At 45.9% G+C, this 21,079-nt stretch overlaps 1 protein-coding gene across 1 annotated transcript in view; it reads right to left on the bottom strand.

Moving 5' to 3' along the window:
* Positions 1 to 19,671, bottom strand: part of Cdca2 (cell division cycle associated 2) — a 33,329-nt gene extending 13,658 nt beyond the window's left edge. Inside the window, exons 1-10 of the mRNA XM_048330986.1 lie at positions 19,605 to 19,671; positions 19,340 to 19,513; positions 16,806 to 16,966; positions 14,495 to 14,624; positions 12,687 to 12,880; positions 10,095 to 10,179; positions 8,268 to 8,461; positions 6,366 to 6,450; positions 5,345 to 5,586; positions 1,615 to 1,690 (exon numbers count right to left, since the gene is read on the bottom strand). Coding sequence (XP_048186943.1) covers positions 1,615 to 1,690; positions 5,345 to 5,586; positions 6,366 to 6,450; positions 8,268 to 8,461; positions 10,095 to 10,179; positions 12,687 to 12,880; positions 14,495 to 14,624; positions 16,806 to 16,966; positions 19,340 to 19,513; positions 19,605 to 19,671 — 1,408 coding nt within the window. The remainder of the gene's footprint in view (positions 1 to 1,614; positions 1,691 to 5,344; positions 5,587 to 6,365; positions 6,451 to 8,267; positions 8,462 to 10,094; positions 10,180 to 12,686; positions 12,881 to 14,494; positions 14,625 to 16,805; positions 16,967 to 19,339; positions 19,514 to 19,604) is intronic.
* Positions 19,672 to 21,079: the final 1,408 nt, after the last annotated feature.

Here is a 21,079-nt window from a genome sequence, read left to right on the forward strand (position 1 = left end):
AGACTAAACAAGAGCTTCCCAATGATCCAGCAATTCCACTCTGGGGAATTTATCCAATAAACCACAAACAAGGCCATACTATAGCTGCCAGCACAACCATGTTCGCTGCAGCATTGTTTACCATAGCTAAGATATGGAATCTACTCAGATGCCCCTCAGTAGATGAGTAGATCAAGAAAATGTTGTATATACACACAATGGAGTTCTATGCTTCCATCAGAAAGAATGGTATTGTACCCTTTGTAAGGAAATGAAAAGATTTGGAAAAAATTAAGCAAACTAAGCCAGATCCAAAGGAACATAGGTCGCATGATTTCCCTCATTGTGGTAACTAGAATATATCCATAAACACACTGGATGGTAAAAGACAAAAACATACACTTGAACATGATAAATTATACAGGACTCTAGACAGTCACACAGTGAGACCAAAGGAAGATGCTTTTAGGAGAGGGTCACAAAGGCTCAATAGCTATGTGCATATGATCACATAAAATGATGTTTACTGAAATGAACTCCAAGAAATGGAAACAAGAGGTTTTATGTTATTTTGCTTCTTGTTTTTTTCTGCTCCTTTGTCACTGTTTTTGATTTTTGTACCTTTTGTGTACGTTTATCTGTTTGGGGGAGTGTAAGGGGAGCACAGAATTGGTGGAACAAAGGATGAAAAATTTAGCAGTGATGCTCACTAGACACTACGTTGAAAATAAAGTATACAACTTGGGTAGGAGGGAGGTCAGGAGGGGAAAAGTGGGAGAAAATGAGGGAAGAGGTTCAAAAAGGTAAAAAAAGACATGTACTCATTACCTGACTTATATGACCATAACCCTTCTATACATCAACTTTACAGTAACAATTAAAGCATTTTCAAGAGAACTCAACAGTTCATTAATAAGATCATACACACTATCATATTGGTTTCATCCTGGAGATACAAGGATGGTATGTAAACCAATAGACATGACACAGCAGAGAGTCTGATGACAAAGATCACATGATCATTTCAATGACACAGAAAAAGCCTTTGATAAAACAAAAGCATTTTACACTAAGTGCTCTGAAGAAACTAGGAACAGAAAGAATAAACTGAACATAATAAAGGCCACATATATCCTATAGCAGCATTATACTAAATGGGGGAAAAAGTGCTATCATGACTGGGCGCTATCAATGGGGAAAGGGAAGGTTGACAAGGAGAGAGAGAATAAGGGAAAAGATGGTCCAAGAACTTTATATGCATGTATGGCAACTGCTGAAATTGTTTTAAGGGTGGTCAGGGGAGAGTAATGGATGGGGTCAACAATTAATGTATGCGCCAATAAAAAGTGACCCTAACTATCCAAATAATCTCACTTGTACATTGTAGCTTACTGTTAATACTTAACTTGAGGAAGCAACAGACTGCATATAGCAACTTTACAGAGTGGTACCCAAATAAAGCAGGAGATTGTGATGCAATTTCTCATCAGCTTTTCAAAACCACAGTAGTGGGTTTCATAAACCAAGTACATACTCCGTACCAAATGTAAATATTAAAAAAAAATCAACTTTTACACATTAAAAATGACATTTGTGGCTATAAGGAAGACCTGTAAGGTTTGTGATGACCCATACCTAAGACAGCCTCAGACGGTGAAGATTTATTAGGACTCAGGTCCGGGAACGAAACCGGAAGTAGTTCTATGTTTTCCTAAACAAAGGGAAAAAGAAGTAGAGATTATATCCTTATATCCCCTTAAATTCAGTGAATAAATAATATGGATTTTAATCAATCATAGTAGGTATAAAATAATTATAATAGGCATAACGATGAGAAATTTGGCAGAGCGAGGAGGTGCATGCCTAGAGGGCAGTCAGGAGGACAGAAAATTTCAGGTCAGTCAAGGTGATGTAGTGATACCATCTCTCGGGGGAGGAAGGGAAGGACAGAGAAGGAAAGAGGAGATAAGGAGAAGGAAGGGAGAGAGAAGGGGGAAGGGAGGAGGGAGAAACAACAACAAAAGATTAGACAGAAGTCTAAGCATGAAAGGATAATTATATAATATAATGCTGACTATTCATGTCTCTCATAAAAATGTTTACTATCATCCACTAAAAAGAAAAACACGTATTTATTAGGAAATGAACGTAACCAGATGCTGGTGCACCAACCTGTAAATCCTAATTACTTGGAGGCTGAGATTGGGAAGGTCGGAGTTTGAGGCCTGCCCAAGCAGAAGAAAATTACAGGAATCTTTCTCACCCCACGGCTGGGAGCACAGACACATACAGTTAGGCTAGATGGAAGGCTGGGATTGGGAGGATGCAGTTCCAGGCCAGCCTAGGAACAAAGTCTGCCAGACCCCATCTCCACAAAGGGAGTCTGGCTGTGGTGGCAAGCCCGCCATCTCAGCCACTATGGGAAGTCTACATAGGCTGATTATACTGCAGGTGTGTGCACAGGCAGGAAAAGGAAGTGAGACCCTACCCTAAAAGTAGCCCTCGAAAAACCAGGCTGGAGGTGAGACTCGGTGGCGAAGCTCCAGCCCGGAGTTTAAACCCCACACTCTGCTGAAAAAACAGCATACAAACAGTGAAGAGCCAGGTGCCAGTGGCTCATACCTGTAACACTAGCTACTCAGGAGGCTGAGATCTGAGGATCACGGTTCAAAACCAGCCCAGGCAGGAAAGTCCATGAGACTTTTACTCTAATAACTACTCAAAGTTGGAAGTGGTGCTTTGGCTCAAGTGGAAGAGCACTAGCCTTGAGCACAAAGAGGCTCAGGGACAGCACTCAATCAAGCCCTGAGTTCAAGCCCCAGGACCTACAAAGAAAAAAAACAACAACAAAAAGCAGTGAAATAACCACGATGGGCGCTGATAAGGTGCTTTCCGGGGCGGAGGGCTTAGTGTTTGGAAGCCCTGGGACTGGAATTCAGGACTTTGTGCTCAACGGTATGCCAAGCACATGTCTACCAGTCACACAAACCACCCTTGTTGTGTTGTTCTGGGGTTTCTTTTTTGCTGTCTGGCCTGGGACTGGGATCATTCCATCACCATCTCCCTTAAAGCTAAAATTATAGGCATACACTATCATATCTGGCCCAATAAATTATTTTGCTTATATTAAAAAAAAATTCAGCTGGAATATGGCCTAGTGGTAGAGTGCTTGCCGTGTACACATAAAGCCCTGGGTTTGATTCCTCAGCACCACATATATAGAAAAAGCCAGAAGTGGCACTGTGGCTCAAGTGGTAGAGTGCTAGCCTTGAGCAAAAGGAAGCCAAGGACAGTGCCCAGGCCCTGAGTTCAAGCCCCAGAACTGGCAAAAAACAAGGCAAAACAAAAAAAAAACAGTGGTCTAACTCTAAAAAAACCAAGTAAAATCTATTAAGAAACACATCATAATAAGGCAAAATAGCAATATAAACACAACAAACCTGTCCCAAACAATTGCCACAGAGACAGAGATAAAGAAATGGATGCTGGGGATAGGAATATGGCCTACTGGTACAGTGCTCACCTCATACGCATGAAGCCCTGGGTTTGATTCCTCAGTACCATATAAACAGAAAAAGCTAGAAGTGGCGCTGTGGCTCAAGTTGGAAGAGTGCTAGCCTTGAGCAAAAAGAAGCCAGGGACAGTGCTCAGACCCTGAGTTCAAGCCCCAGGACTGGCAAAAAAACCCCAAAAAACCAAAAAACAGAAATGGATGCTGGATTTTGTTAGATGTGTCAGCATCACAAGAGTTTTCTGGCCTTAGTCTGTTAACCTGGTAAATTGTACTCTTTTCAAGCACAGAACTGAGTTTCACACCCCTGGGTTAAATCTTTTTTTTTTTGGCCAGTCCTGGGGCTTGAACTCAGGGTCTGGGCACGGTCCCTGAGCTTCTCTTGCTCAAGGCTGGCACTCTACCACTCCAGCCACAGCACCACTATGGGCTTTTTCTGTGTATGTGGTGCTGAGGAATCGAACCCAGGGCTTCATGCGTGCTAGGCAAGCACTCTACCACTAAGCCACATTCTCAGCCCTTGGGTTAAATCCTTTTATGTTGCATCCTAAGGTTTATGGTCTTGTACTGTTTGTCAGATGCCCTTTCAGGTTAATGCTGCATCAACAACTCTGAGGCATTTCCACACCCTTCCCAAATATTTAAAGAATGTGTATACAATTATGACACTTGTAACTTGCTTAAATACTTGGGAAGTTGTCAGGAAAACCATCTGCAGATCACTTTGTGGGAAGGTTTTAGTGACAACTTAAATTGCTTTAGTTGAAACAGGAATGAAACAATTCATTTCTTCTTGAGTCAATTTTATGTCTGTTGAAGAACATACCTGTGCTAAACTTACTTGCACAAGATTGATCACGATGACCCCTTACTGCATTTAATGTGCCTGAGTATTTAGTTCTGTCAGTTGTCTTTTCTTACACTAGAAATGGTTCTCCCTTTTTTCCGATTAGTTTGGCGAAAAGTCATACTACTATTTTTGTAAGCAAAAGTCTTTTTTCACCTTAAAAAATCTAGAACTTTATATACAATTGTTCTTTCCTATTTTAACATCTCTTATAATTTACAGTGTGTTTAGTTTCAGTACTTTCTCTTAGTGATTCCTAAAGTAATGGTATGTCTTACCATCAATGACACTTAGATTCCATGAAATATGCTATGTGCAAGGTGTCATCCAAGTATTATTGAGAATAGAGAAAAACCAAAGGGAACAAAGGAATTTCTACTTAAAACATGGCATATCATATAGTGCATCTCGTAAGCTCAAGGCAAGTTACTGTCATGGTGAACCTTCTTTTGGGGGAAGGTGCAGAAGTGATGAGTGAACTCAGAACCTTGTCCTTGACAGGCAGGCACTCTACCTCTTGAGTCATGCCTCCAGCCCTTTCCAGGTAATTTTGAGGTAGGGTCTTGAGTTATGTCCTGGCTTCCCTCTGCTTCTCCTGTATCTGGGATGATAGGCACACTGTAAATGTACACAGCCCACTGCTTGAGATGGAGTCTCTTGGACTTCTTTTTGCCTAGACTAGCCTCCAAGCACAATCCCCTGATCTCTGCTTCCCAAGCAGCTAGAACTGTAGGCTTGAGCTGTGTGTTAAGCAGCTGTCTTTCTCCACTCCCTCCTCTCTAATCCCTCCCTCCGTCTTCTTCTCTGTGCGCTGGCTGCCTGGTGGTGAGAAGCCCCTTTGCCACCCAACTGCTGGGATGCTCTCCCCAGGACAGGGGCCCTAATACCTCTCAGACCACGAGCCAAAAGTAAGTTTTCCTGCTGCAGTTCTGTCAGGGTTCTACGACCGTCAGTGCTCACGCCCCACCAGGTACAGCTGGATGAAGATGGAACGATATCACACTTACAAGATTCTCCTCCTTGTCATCAAAATTGGGTTGAAGGAACTGTCCAGGAAGAGGTGACTCTTCAGGGGGTTGGGGGCTGGTCTTGTGCAAGTCCTTCTGACAGACAGGTGTGCCTCCTTTACGCAGTGAGATGTTTGGTGGCAAAGACTGATCAAACACCTCATAGCTGAGGTCTTCCATGAAGGTCACTCTCTTATTCTTCCTCACGGTGTGCAGGCCCAGCACCTCACGAGCGTCTTCATCTTCCATAGGCAGGGAAGGTGAATATGTCAGAAAGTGAAGCTGTACTCTAATCTAAAAGGATATACCAACCAGGTGCCAGTGCCTCACACCTGTCGTGTTAGCTACTAGGGGGGCTGAGATCTGAGGATCTCAGTTCAAAGCCAGCCCAGGCAGGGAAGTCCATGAGACTCTTATCTCCAATTAACTACCAAAAAGCTGGAAGCAGAGCTGTGGATCAAATGGTAGAGCACCAGCCTTGAGTGAAAAGATCAAGCCTAAGTGCAAGGCCCTGACTGAGTTTGAGCCCTAGCACCAACATCAAAAATAAATAAGAAGCATATGCTAGAATATTTCTGCATGATATATTCAGCAATTACTGGTATAACAAGGAATTTGTAGAACAATTTTTTTAAAAAAGAAGCCAATTTCCAATAAAAACATGGCATAGATTTAAAAGTTAAAATCTGCATATCTGCCAAGTCTATAAAATAGGAATGTAATGTTGTTTACAAGTTCCACCAGGAGGTTAAATATAGGTGAAATAGGGGGGAGGAGGAAAGGGGGAGGAGACCGCACTGAGATAGAAGCCGGGGCTACCGGGACGCTGCTAGCTAGGCGCTCTACCACGAAGCCACACCCTCAGTTCTAGACCAGTTCTGGGATTCTGCAGTCATTCCACTTGCCGCAAAGGCTCTTCATTCCCATGAAACAAAAGAAGCATACTAACAAATCACTAAAACCTGACACATCACATCCGGTTTTATTATCTCAAAATTACTTAATTAAAAAAATGTTCTACCTGCTTTTTGTCCTTCGCAACAGCATGAAGGACTGGAGACAAAGCCTGGATGCGGCCCGTGGTGGCCGAGGCTGGGGTGGTGTTCCTGAATGAAGAAACACAGTCGTTGAGAAGGGAGGGCTTCATGTTTCCCTGCAGGGCAGAGGCTGGAGCACTCAAGATGACCTTTATTCTCATCACCATTCCAGCTTAAACACCACAGTATCAGCACAGGGGGCTCGCTCTAGACACTAACATGAACACATGCAGGAATATAGTCTCATATACACAACCAAACTGCCTCAAGAATGCTCTACCTGGGGGTGAATTCCCAAGGTGTAACCCTTTCGACCAATTTGCAAACAGGTGAACAAAATAGCTGTCAGGAAGCTTAAACATGTCTTGTCTGAGGAAGAGTGAGGGTTAAGGGGAAAGGACAGGAAGGACCGAGAGTGGGAAAGTGGGTAAATAGTCAGTATTCAACATGCATAGGCGAGAATGAACCAGGTGATTTAAGGGGCTGGGTGGGGCTGGGGTAGAAGAGAGAGAGAGAGAGAGAGAGAGAGAGAGAGAGAGAGAGGAGAGAAGAGAGAGAGGAGAAAGTGGAGAGAGAGGAGAGAGTGTGTGTAGTGATGGAAGAAGCGACACAGATCAAAGATGCATTATATGAATAAACTGACATGTTGAATTGAAATCCCTTGGTGCATCTATTGAAGATAATTTTAAAAGAAAAAGAGCTGTACTATGAAATGACTTGATGAGAGGCATTCAATTTACTAGAGTAGTTGGAAGGAAATGGGTAGGTCAATATTACAAACAAATAACTATTATCATTTTAAAAATGGCCTGAGGTGTAAGAATTGCACTAAAACAAGAAAAACAAAGACAAAACCAGTCTGGCCTTCAACCACAATCCTCCAGACCTCGGTCTCCTGAGTGGCGAGGATTATAAACGAGACACTGGAGCCCACTCAGTCTCTCTCCATCATCACACTCCTCTTCCCTCCCCAGCCCTCTTTCTCATCAACGAGTCCATTTTCTCCACCACAGCCTCCCCCTAACAACAGAACCTGTTCAAATCCTGCCCATTACAACGCCCTTAGTAACAGCTACGTCCCAAGCCAGGTAGTTATCTTCCTGACCAGAACAGGAATGTAGAACACCCTGAGAAAAACTTAACACAACATACAGCAATCACATTCAGATTTATTCTTCATCAAAACAACTGAAGGAGTCCATAAATAACCCAAACTTTAGAAACCAACTAGTGTTGCCCAACTCAGTATCATTATCCCTTGATAATTCATCACCTCAGCTGTCAATGTCTTCCTACGATTCTGGTGGTAGAACTTGAAGTTCACCAAGTTATGTCATTAAGATACCAAGTAAGAGAAAATAAACACAGGACATCATACATAAGCAGTGCGAGAGGGATGAGGGATCCAAACAAGCTCTTCAACCCAAATAAAGTTGTTAAAAAATAGCAGCTATTAATTATCTACGTATCAAGGATAGGGCGCCTTTTGTCTGCCAAGGGTCACTTGGGTATTTATAGCATCGTTCACAGGGTTCCCAGGCCTGCCCGGGCAGAAGTTTGCAAGGTTTTCTCATGATGGAAGAAGCTGGGCGTGGTGGCTCACACCTGCCATCCGGGCTACAGCCAGCAAGCATAAAGAGACTACCACCCAGGAGCATGCCCACGTAACACGCAAAACCTCATAATAACCAGTGCAAAGGGAGGGCCAGAGGCCTAATAGCTCAGTGGTGGGGCACCTGTCGGGCAAGCCTGCGGCCTGCTTCAAATCACACACCGCAAAACGGAAGACAAGGAGAACAGGCATGAGCAGGAAGGGGAAACAGACCTTCAACACTACCGGCCAGGGCGTTCCGGATCCTCACGTGAGGAAACGGGACTCTTCCTACCTGGCAGCTCCCAGGAAGTAGATTCGAAGGTTTCTTCAACACGGAACGAAGCACAAAGGACTCGGGCAGTGGGGCGTCCGTGAGCACTGGTGTCACGGGTGACGCACTGTTGGGGCGCACACGGGTGCTCACTCCTGCAATGAGCATATCCAGAGGGACAGTGTCGCCTTCCACCAAGTCAGCAACAGCCAGCTCTTTGAGATAAAAGGCGCCAGCGTGAGACAAGAGACACCCAAACCTGCTTGCTCCACATGGCACACACACGGCAGATCTGCAGTGTGTGCAGAGATAACACAGTGATTACTACGGAATTCCACGTGACACAGGGCTTTGCGCCTGTCATTCCAGCTACGCAGCGGGTGGATAATGGAACACTGTGGTCTCATCATAATAAAACAAGCCCAGCATGGTGTCAACAGCAGGCCTGTAGATCCAGCTACGTGGGAGGCCTCAGTTGGAGGATCAAGGTCTGAGGCCTGCCAGAACAAAAAATATTTATGCAAAAGGGGCTGGAGGTGTGGTTCAGGTGGTAGAACACCTGCCTACCAAGGGCAAAGCCCTGAATTCAACCCCCAGTATTGCAGAAGCGTAACTTGTTTGAATTGTAGTTGATGGCCTAATTCAAAGCTAGTAACATCTATGGTATTGCAATGAAGTAAATACAATACAGGAACAATAGTGCAAAAGGAGGTCAGCTGTCAATTTCTGTATTTTATGTAAAGCTGTACAATACAATCTGGAAGAAGATGGTAAGAATATAATCGCATGTTGGAATCCCAGGACAACTAACAAAAGAAAACAGAAATTGGGCTAAATATAACTGAAAGGCAGCAAAACCAGAAGTGTACCTCAATGGCATCTCACTTGCCGAGTAAGTGCAAGGTCCTGAACCCCAGGTTCAACGAAAATAAATAAATATATAACTACATGTCTTACAAAAACTCTTACTTTAAAATAACCCAGGCAAGCCAAGCACTGGTGGCTCATGCCTGTAATCCTAGCTACTCAGGAGGCTAAGGCTTTGATCTAAGGATCAAAGTTGAAAGCCAGCCTCAGCAGCAAAGTCTGTGAGATGCTTATCTCTGACTAACCAGCAAAATGCCAGAAGAGAACTGTAGCTCAAGTGGCAGAAAGCTAGCTTTCAGCACAAAAGCTCGAGGACAGCTCCCAAACCCTGAGTTCAAGCCCTCCAAGAGGCACATGCATGCATGAACACATGTGTGAGTGTGCACACACACACACTGAGCACACACAGGACACACATACACAAAAGCCAGTAGTGGAAGTGCAGCCCAAGTGCTAGAGCACCAGCATTGAATAGAAACACCAAATGACAGCAGGAGGCTGAGTTCAAGTCCTAGCACCAGCACTTAGTGTCAAATAATAAAAGAACTCAGGCAGAATGAAAACAACCCTAATACATTGTGAGACACTCACTGACACAAGCACACTGATGATGGGAAAGGTAAAATATCTTCTGTACACTGGAAAACAGAAGTGAAAGGATACGGAGTCTCTAACAAAATATGCTTGCTTGTAGTTCTTGAGTTCATTTTCTTCCCTTGGGGGGGGTGGAGTTTGCTGTGTGTTTACAGGTGTGTACCACTATCCTTGGCTACTCTACGCTGTAATCGGTCAGCCTAGAAATAGTCATGAATTCCTGACAGCAGTTCAGAAAGAAAAGACTCTTCAGAAAACAGTAAGCCCACAATCTAGGTCGAGTTCCTAAAAATGTAGAAAACCTCATGAGTGACCCCCCCCCCAATTTTAGTGTATGGCCATACTGATGACAAATGTCACTTGCACTAAGGAAGATTATATACTCACCACTTGAAGCCTCTGTGAGCTCTGGAACAGAAACAGACTCTTCAAATACAAAGCCAGACTGGGTAAAACCAAGGTCACATGATTTCTGGGGAAGAAACATTCAAGAGTAAAGAAGTGGCTCCGAGTGGTGGCACAAGCCTATAACCCAAGCTATTCAGGAGGTAGAACTCAAGAGGAAGGTGGACCATGGCCAGCCTAGTCCTTAACCAATGATTTGAGCACAGGAGTGCATACCTATTGGTTCCAGCTACTGGGAGGAATAGGTGGGGTCTCGGTCCCAGCCCAGACCCCATCTGAAAAATGACTAGAGCAAGAGCCTGGGCTAAGGCTCAAGTGGTAAACAGAGTACCTTCAGCAGGTGTGAGGCCTTCAATTCAAACCCTAGTACGGCACGCGCAAATGCGGGCACGCAGGCACACATAGTACTACATTTTATTACCTACATTATGGCCAGTATCTGAATGCAGAAGCACTATGGGTTATTTGGAAATCTTGCAGCTAGCAAGAGTCTACAGTGATTTAACAATGGACTGACTGTTCATCTTATCTGTACTCGAAACATCCCACCAAACAATTTTCAGCCCTCAAGGAAGTTTAGAGGACACGCTTTTCTTGTTGGAAGCCTATAAAATTGTGTTATCTGCTTACCCACAGAAGAGCAAATTCTCAAAATAAAGACATATAATGATTAACCAACATAACAAGGGAAGTAATAGCCAGGAGAGAGTATCTATTCATATCAAACTTGCAATCACTTCTACATCATCCAGGCAATGAAGTTCTGATGACAATTTCTTCAGTCAGATGAAGATTTTATATTAACATGAATATAGCAGAGGGAGCAATTTTGAGACACAAATGGAACTCACTAGACCTCGGAATCTCTACTGACTATCAAACATGACTAAGCCAGCCATGCACTGGGTTGAGTGACAGACAGGCACAGAAAAAAGTCCCAGCTGGGATGTGGCAGTTGCCTCCTCTCCAAAAGAAAGGAAGAAGCTTCTGGAAAAAACTAAAACCAAGAGAACAAAGCAACAGAAGGCCCTCTGGAGACTGGCTGTCACTCATACTTGCAATGATGGCCAATGAACTTCAGTGGAGTATTTTCCTCCTGCCTTAGGAAAAACATCAGTCCTTGTCCTTTAAGAATCTTGGCGGCAGGGGCTGGGGATATAGCCTAGTGGCAAGAGTGCCTGCCTCGGATACACGAGGCCCTAGGTTCAATTCCCCAGCACCACATATACAGAAAACGGCCAGAAGCGGCGCTGTGGCTCAAGTGGCAGAGTGCTAGCCTTGAGCGGGAAGAAGCCAGGGACAGTGCTCAGGCCCTGAGTCCAAGGCCCAGGACTGGCAAAAAAAAAAAGAATCTTGGCGGAGACCCAAAGAAACATGGACTCTATAGTTTCCCTCATAGGGAATAATTTAGCACAGGTTTAGGCTAGTCACAGCAGAGGATCACAAGAGCCCAATAGCTATACCCTTATGAACGCATAAGATGATGCTAAGTGAAATGAACTCCATGTTATGGAAACGACTGTTATATCACTGTTGTAATTACTTTCAATATGCCATGTGAAACGGTAGCTTCTATTGTTGATGATACTCTTGTATCCCCTTCCTGTGGTTGTACCCACGCTATCACTGTATCACATCTGAGTACCCCAGATACTGTATATACTGGTATTAGAACTAGGGAAGTGAAAGGGAATACCAAAATCGAGAGACAAAGGATAAAAAGATAAGCGACTCCAAAAGCAATACTTGCAAAACCATTTTGTCTAAACCAACTGAACTCATGGGGGGAGAGGGAGAGCAGGAGGGGAAGGGGGGAATGAGGGAGGAGGTAACAAAAAAAAAAAATCCAGGGACAGTCAGTGCTCAGGCCCTAAGTTCAAGCCCCAGGACTGGCACACACACACAAAAAAGGAATGGGTAAACAGCACCCTGCTTCCTGGCCAGTCTTAGCAAGGCCAGATGGCACCACACACAAAATCCCCACGCACTTGCTACTAGAGGAAGCTGCAGTTGATGCTCAAATAATCCATCCGTATGCCCCAAACACAAAAAGCTGCCTCCTTGAGGAGCCAAGCACTAGCGGCTCACACCTGTAATCCTAGCTACTCAGAAGGCCGAGACCTAAGGGTCTCAGTATGAAGCCAGCCCAGAAAGACAAATCCTCAAGACTCATATTTCTAGTTGACAAGCAAAGCGCTAGACTGGGAGACTCAAAGAGTTCAAATGGAGTACTGGCTGTGAGTGAAACAGTCAAGTGAGGGCATAAGACCCTGCGTTCAGGCCTCAGTACTGGCACAAACAATAACTATAACCAAAAACACTTGCTGGAAGACTGAATCCTTCCCTCATGCAGAAGACCCCAGGGCTGTATTTCCATAAAGTCTTCTGTATCCGATTAGTGGCCCAAAGCAATCTACCTATTAAAAACGATGCCCAGTTAGTGTGTAGGAAACACACTTGAAAACTTCACAGCTAGACAAAGAACTAAGACTGAGGAAAGGCCCTGGCGTGGCAGTCTTCCAGCTGCCTAGGAGCCGCTCCAGTGCTTGTGTCTGTGGGGAAGGTGTGGCTTACCTCAGGGCCTTCAGCAGCAGCCCCCGAAGCACGCAGTTTCGGGGAGCCGGCAGTCAGCATCTGTGCACCCCCCACTTTTTGTTCCACGGTGCCAAAAGGGTTGGTGGACTTGCTCTGTGAGGATATTCTCCGGCGTTTGGCTGCGTTGTTAGAGGACCGGCACTGCTGGTTCTCGCTGAGGCCTTCCTGCCCAGCTACTTACAGAAAGAACAAACAAATGACACAGGAACATGAATTTCTCCCCTACCCCAGCTAGTGCTGGGGCTTGAACTCAGGGCCACATGCTCTTATGTGGCTTTCTTTGCTTAAGGCTGGGGCTCTACCACTTGAGCCACAGCTTTACTTCTGGCTTTCTGCTAATTAAGTCAGCCCAGGTGGACTTTGGGATTATAGGCATGAGCCACCAGCTCATGTGTTTTAAAGCATTATTTTAAAATCTTGTTTATTATAATATTTTGACAATTCATTGTTTCTGTCTAACTTATCAGTGAAAAGAAATATTTGTTTATCGCTTAAAAAGGAAATTTAAACAAAAGAGAAAAAAATATGACTACTAAAAAGATAATAGTAAATTTCATTATTAGAATGAAGCTTTTTCAGATTTTGAAATGTAGACACTGAGGCACATTTACACTAATATGGTATGGCAGGCTTTCTAAATTTGTTATGAAGCCTTCCATTTTGAACATGGTGAAGAAAGTAGTTATGATCTAATACTGTTCTGTTTTGATTCTACGTAATTTTTGTGAAAAAATACAATTCAGGGCTGGGAATATGGCCGAGTGGCAAGAGTGCCTGCCTCGTGTACATGAGGCTCTGGGTTCAATTCCCCAGCACCACATATTTAGAAAATGGCCAGAAGTGGCGCTGTGGCTCAAGTGGCAGACTGCTAGCCTTGAGCAAAAAGAAGCCAGAGACAGCGCTCAGGCCCTCAGTTCAAAGCCCAGGCCTGGCAAAAACAACAACAACAAAAAGAAAAAAAATTGCAATGTGCTTTGGTTCTTTCAGAGGGTTTAACCTCTGTAGAGTTACAATGATGGCATAGCTTAAATCCAGGCAGAAACTCAAATAGGCAAGTTATAGTCCACAAAAACAAATTAGGAAGACAGTTTCAGAAATGACACAGAATCTTCTGGAATCTCAGAGGGTAAAGTGCCAGAGGAATGGTTATAATGATCTCAGTTATTAAGACCAAGATGTCACTCGCGTCCTGATATCTGAAAGCATTTTGTGACTGAAAAAAATTCAGAAACTGAAAAGCAACATAATTATAATCTCAGAGATACAGTCAGGAATATGGCAGACAACCCTGCCGTCAGGCTGAATATATTTGTGGTTAACATCAGAATTGGCTATCTGGTACTCACATAGATATTAGCCAAACAACAGTAATTGCATAAAAATCAAGGATGTACATCCAGATTTTGCCAAATGTCCTGTGCAAAAGCTGACGTGATCTAGTTAGCTCCAACTTCTTCAAATCTGAAACTTAACTGGGACGATGTTGCAATGCAGGCTTGGGAGGCCCAATCTCATGGTGAAGGCAAACTGGACGGGCTGGAAGTGTATTTGGGGGTACGCTTGCCAGCACGCCAGGCCCTTGGCCTCTGTCCTCAGCACATTTATGCCTGCAGTGTCTTGAATTTTAAATGTGAGGGTCCAAGTAAAAACACAACTGTGTCCTGGAAGAATCATTCACATGACCAAAACTAAGCTTTGCTCATGTCCTAGAAGCTTGTTCTTCTAAACACAGAAGTCTGCCTGGATCAAGTCTTTCCACTCACTCAAGCCTGCTGCCTCATACCCACCTTCTGCCTCCGAGAGTTCTGGACACTGGGCCATTTTCTTGTTTTCCTTTATGGGGTGAAAAGCTGACCGGAAAGCAGATATTCGCTCTCTTAAAGAACAATTAACATTTCGATAAGGCCCAGGGCTACCCTGTGAAGGGACAGAAACATAAAGGGTTTTGTAAACCAACAGTTTCTATGTTCTAGGCCTATCATCAGCAAACTAAATATACAAAGGTTCTCTGAAGATGAAAGGCAATCGAACGTTCCTGTCTGTACATCTGCCCGTGCTATAAGCACTGGAACGGCCCCTCGGCTCCTCCCTAGTTTCCAAAACCTGAGAAAGCGTGATTAGCAGTGCCCGTGTAGCCTCAAGCTGGCTACCACTGAGACGGATGAGCCCAGGGACCGTGCACACTAAAAGCATGCGGGGACTGGCAGACAAATGGCATCCCCTGTGGTTTGCAGGTGAGCAACTTTCAGGCAACACCGAATCCCAAGATGGACAAGGAAGAAGGGCAGAAGGAAGATGCCCATTTGTGAATTTCATCAATGAGTGTGCTCAAATCATCTACTAAGTCATCTGAGGAACACCTTTGGTTGCACACAGGAGCCAGGGAAATTACTTCCTTGGAGGCAGAAAGTCAGCCACTCATTTTGTAAACAAACAGGTGGGTAAGTCTAGGCCTCTCTGGAAATCCTGCTAACCAGGATCAAGGCAAAGATTACTCACTAAAATGGACCGTATCATACTAGGAGAGAAGTACTAGATAATGGCAAGTTATCTTATTACAAGCATTCTCAATCTCACTAGCCATGATTTGCCAGTTGCTCTTCACATAAAAATGATCCTTCATGAAAATGAAATAGCTAGCTTGGCACACAGCTAGCTCTATTACCTGAGATGGTTCTAGAACACCCAGCACATTTGTGAGTGTGCTTCCAAAGTGCTGGGTGTTAGATGAGGACTTCTCACCTTACAGAATACTCAAGGGCTAGGGCTAGGATGATTCCACAAAACGGAACATTTTTAGTGCATTAGGAACATTGAGTGAAGCCGACACTATCTCCTATGAAGGCCTGACAGTTTGATATTACTGCCTGGGCTCAAGCCAAGGCACCAGTTACTCAACATTAGGAATTATGGGGTTTGCATCCTGAGCATATATATCAACATTATGAAGAAAAAAAGCAACTGCTTAGTAATATATTACAAAAAACACTTGGATTTCATGACTTTCAGGAACTGCAAGGGTCCTTTTTGCTGCCTAAAAACCTGTATGTGTCCTGGGGTTGAACTTGGGGCTAATACTCAATCGCTGGAGCCACAGCTCCACTTCCAAGTTTTTGTGGTTATGGAGATGAGTCTCATGGACTTTCCTGCCCAGTCTGGCTTCAAATTGCAATCCTCACAGCTCAGCCTCCTGAGTAGCTAGGATGACAGGCGTGAGCCACCAATGCCCACATTTGTTTTTGTGTTTTTTTAAGCTGCCTGAAAAACTTTTAAGAACCACGGTCCCATGGAGAGATAAACTGGAAAGAAAAAAAAGATGCAATATGTGTGTACATTACTTTAAATAAGAAATCCAATACACAAAACTGTGTCCCTCACTTAAGAAAAGCATCCTGGGGCTATATGTCTTTCACAATAAAATATGAACTATTTATTATTTTTTAGGTGCATTTATTATTTTGATAAAAATTTGGAAAAAATAGAAAAATGTATCTTCATCAGAAGACAAGCAATTTGCTCCTTTCTACGAGGCTGTCCAGGGACATCTGGTCCTAGGGAGCCCTTGTCCCTTACATACCAACAGACAGTTGTCATAAAAACATTATAAGCCCTAGCTGGGCACCAGTGGCACATGCCTATAATCCTAGCTACTCAGGAGGATGAGATCTGAAGGTTGTGATTTGAAGCCAGCTTGGGCAGGAAAAATCTGTGAGCCTCTTATTGCCAATTAAGTACAACAAGCTAGAAGTGGAACTGTGACTCAAGTGGTAGAGCTCTAGCCTTAAATACTAATGCTCACCAACAAAACCTAGGCCCTGAATTCAAACCTCCAGACCAGGGGGAGAGACACAGGAGACAAGCTACCCAAAGAAAACAGTGCCTCATCTTGTGCCAGAAAAATTGGCATTAGAAAGGCTGCAAAAAAAAAAAAAAAGAGATCTCCAGTTACCACACGCATGCTTAGCCTCATCAAACATGCTTATTAACTCATAAACCAACAACGGACTCTCCAGATCCAGATTAGGTGAAGATGTACCCAGAGGCAGCATCCTATACAAGAGCTTAAGCAAGCCAAGCAGAATGCACGCGAACACATACCTGGAAAGGGGAACAGCAGGACCTCTCCAGCGGAGACTTCTCTGCATTCTTCAAGTTCCGCTGCTGAGCAATGAAGCGGATCAGGTTGTTTGTTTCAGGAGAGCCCCGGGTTCCAACCGCAGAACGTCGTCTAAACTTTTTCAGATAGGGCGATGACTTCCCTGTAACACAGCTTTCTTATGAATTGGAACGATACAAAGCAATCGTGAGTAACCATATCCAATGCCAGCAATGCACCAACCCCAGAGAAAGCAGAATAAAAAACGCATGCTATGGACCCCTGAGTGGAGTCTGGCAAGGCTGGTACCCATATCAGCAGGATGTCAGGGGACGGTGTATGTTGTCCTGAGTTAACCTGTGTTGCTGTAATGGCAAACTGCCTGCTCAGAGGTCTTTAATAAAGCTTTTGACTAGATATACAAAAGCACATATATAGAAAAGGCCAGAAGTGGAGCTGTGGCTCAAGTGGCAGAGTGCCAGCCTTGAGCAAAAAGAAGCCAGGGACAGTGCTCAGGCCCTGAGTCCAAGCCCCAGGACTAGCAAATAAATAAGTAAATAAAATATACAAAAGCACTTCCATTATCTTCATCTTTGGCTCCATACTTTCTGCAGAGTTGGATAATGGATTGCTGGATTAACATAGGACTTCTCCTTTTCTGAATTAAGTCATATCCCTGAGAATAAAAACTTATTCACCAAGACACTTGTAATAATAAGTCCTCCTTATCCATTTCCTGTTGCATGGTTTCAGACACCCACCATCTGAAAACATGCCATGGAAAAGGCCAGAAATAAACAATTCACAAGTTACAAGTTTTGTATTACTCTAAGCTGGCCAGCTCCAGCTTGCTCGGCACACAGATCATTGCTGTGTCCAACAGATCCCTACTGCAAACGCCACCCACCATCTATTATGTCACTTGCTGGTTATCCTGGCTATCAGGTAAGACTGCTGGGGTCTGGCAGACTGACCACAAGTAACCCTTATTTTACTTAGTAACTGACCCTATGCTCTACAGTAGTGTTGCTGGGCAACTCGGGTGTGATAAAAAAGTTGCTCTGTGAAAAGAGGAAAGTTCAGTAATAAGAGCACACAGTATGCTGGTTCACAGAGATCACTTGATCACAGATGCGTCCCTCCATGGGTTCATAGAAGGACGGCATTACTGGGTGGTACAGCCTCACTGGTAGCACGTTACGCCTTGTTCCTGTCCCTCTCTGCTTCTTGTCTGACATGAGGGGAAATTTCCTGTTTCACCATATATTGCTCAAGGCCCCATTTTCAGTCTAACATCAGGCCCCTAGTAATAGAACAAGCAACCAGGGATCAAAGCCTCTGGAACCATGAACCAAAGTCACCTTTTCCTCACTCTAAATGGTTTGTGTCACATATTTTGTCATGGCAATGAAAATCCTAATGCACATTTGTGTAACTTTGATTACACACAATTGTAACTGCTCCATGCTAACCGTATTACCTCTTACTATGCTTACTATAAACCCACCCTAACCACTGGAATGTATGAACAGGAAAACCTTATATAAGGTTCAGAACCCCACTGAGAATCTTGGAGCATATTCCCTGTGGAGGGGGAGGGAGTAGAGACTCCTTCTGTTCTAATCCCCCAACATAGTGGGGATTTTTTTGCCTTCTGAGATACTCTCTCACCTTCAGCACACTCTCCTGAATTCTGCACACAAGCCAAAACACACAAGTTGAGCTCAGCTTTGGTTCCTGAGGAACCAAAAATGGGTCAGGCATCACCTAGGCCTTGTCACCTTTGGGCCTTGCCAACACAGTGCAACTGGCCTGTTCCACATTGTCCTCCATTTAAATCTCATGTTATTTCCTAATCTGCTTTCATTTCCATGTTTCTTTCTTCTCCACCTAAGGCTTCACAAAGAACCTCATTTTTAAAGCTTGAGGGTGGACAGAGGTGCAACTCAATCTGTCACTGTTTTTTTTTAATTGCTCTTTGATTTCCTCATACATACTCAAAAAATGTGGAACTCTTGCTATCATATCACTTCTTAGATCCCATATGTCAGGTTCATAAGTTCCTCATACCAATCTTTTTCAGGATGACCATAACCACGCTGGGGGCTGAGACCGCTAATCCTCCACGCTAGAAAAACTGCAATGCACACAAGTCTTCTGAACTGGCAGGTTTCCAAGAGTCAGTCAATCCAGATACTCAGTTACAGGACAGTATAGAAATGCAACTCCCAGCCAGGCATCACGTCCGTAACCCTATCTACTGGGAGATTGAGATGTAAGGATTGCGGTTTGAAGCCGGCCAGGACAGGAAAGTTCGTGAGACTCTTTATCTTCAATTTACCAACAAAAAGCCAGAAGGTGTGGCACCAGCCTTGAGCAACCAAACTGAGGGAGAGCACCAAAGGTGCTGAAGTCAAGCCCCAGTACCAACAAGCACACACGCACACACATAGACACACAAACACATGTGCACGCGCACACACACAGCGGCGTTCAACTCTATGCTTCAGTTGTTCTTAATGACAGCTTTTCTTACCTGCAGAGTTCTTGACAAAACTTTCAGGCGTAATCCCCAATTGCTCCACTGTTACTGTGGAAAAGTTCAAAGGCGATTTTAAAGCATCTGATGCGCAAACATTAGGAGTTGCTTCCGCGAGGTTCTTCTGAGGAGTCACAAGTTTTCCAGCCCCCAAAATAAAAGAGGCATTCTCTGAAAAGAAGACAGCCAAGAAGCGTTACAGAGGGGTGGGCGCCACTGAGTCTCAAACGTTTGCACAAGGAGGCAGCCGATCGCCACGCACCGGAATCATAAACTGCAGCAGACTCCGTGTTTTCACAGGGCTCCGGGTCCTTTGCACTCGGATCCATCTGAAAGGGGGGGGGGGGGCGGAGAGATGCACCACCCCTATTAGTTAGTGTAACGGGATGGAAAGCAGCCTCCTCCACGGCTGAATTCGGACGCGATCCCCACCGGCACGGAAATACAGGGGCGACCTATGGGGCGCAAACTAAAGACAAATGGAGCACACTTGGGATGGACAAGGCCGACGCCGTGAGACCCTCCCGGGCTGCTCCACCCGTCCGGGGCCACCCGAGCTACCCGGCACCCCCCTTTCCGCAGGTCCCGGCCCAGCAGGTCGGCGGGGGCGGGGGGGGAGGGAAGGAAACCCCGGTCATGTGAGGCGCTGGGGGGGGCAGGGGGGAGACCCGACCCTGAGGGGCACCGCCTAGGCCGCAGCACCCCGGGCCCGGCGCTCGGCCCCGGGACCCGACGCGGACCCACCTACCTCTCACGCCCACCAGCCCCTCCTGGGGCCCCAACCGATGAGGAAAACTGCGGGCGTCGTCCGGGAGACACCCACCCCCCCTCGCCGCCACAAGGGCTCGCTTGGGCTGCAGCGGCCGCAGGCGCTGGGCCGGCGGCTCCCGGCCGAGCGGGTCTCGATCCCGCGGATCCCGGCGAGCCCGCGGCCCGCCGCCAGATTCAAACCGCCGCGCCGCCCCTCCGGTGGAGCCGTTACTGCGCGAATCTCTGCGCGCCGGCCGGCACGTGTCCGCGAGCCCCGGCCCCTCCCGGCCTCCCCGCGCTCCCGCGCGCTCGGCAGGCCCCCCCGCCCCTCCCGGAGCTCCGGGGAAAAGCCACCCCAAGCTGCAGGCGACCCCGACAACCCGAGACGCGGGCCGCGACACCGAGTCCCGGGACTACTTTCTCCCGAGGGGGAAGCTTCGCGGAACAACCTTTCTGTTGGTGTAGTCCCGCCTCCTACTTTTGATTGGATGCTGTAAACTTCGAAAAAGACTCCTCGGGCCAATCACGATACGAGGACGGGCGGGGATCACAGCGCTGATTGACTGGTGTGTGGGCCTTTGGAAGCCCCACCTCCTCCGCCAGACCCCGCCCACCAAATGCAAATAAGACTCGCTTGGAAGTGAGCGTGCGCCTGCTCAGTAACTCTGAACGCCGCCGTTTGGCTTCAGGTTCTGCTCTGATTGGTTGACACGCCTGTCGGTCTGCTAGCCTTCAGGCTCTCTTCCCGCCTTCCATCCCCAAGGCAGGGTTGTGATTGGCTGGCTTCTGGCGGGGTGCCGCGAGTTGATTGGGCGCAGCGCCGTGTCGATCACGGGGAGGTGGGGGAAGGGTCCCAGGCAGGCTGTGGCGCCTGAGGGGCGGGGTGGGAAGGAGGGCCGGCCCGCGGTGGGGTGTGGGACTGCGGCGTGTGAGTGTGAGTGTGTGTGTGCGCGCGCGCGCGCGCGCGTGTCAGCCAGGGCAGGAAGG

Source organism: Perognathus longimembris, chromosome 21 (assembly GCF_023159225.1).
Source record: "Perognathus longimembris pacificus isolate PPM17 chromosome 21, ASM2315922v1, whole genome shotgun sequence".
NCBI lineage: Eukaryota > Metazoa > Chordata > Mammalia > Rodentia > Heteromyidae > Perognathus > Perognathus longimembris.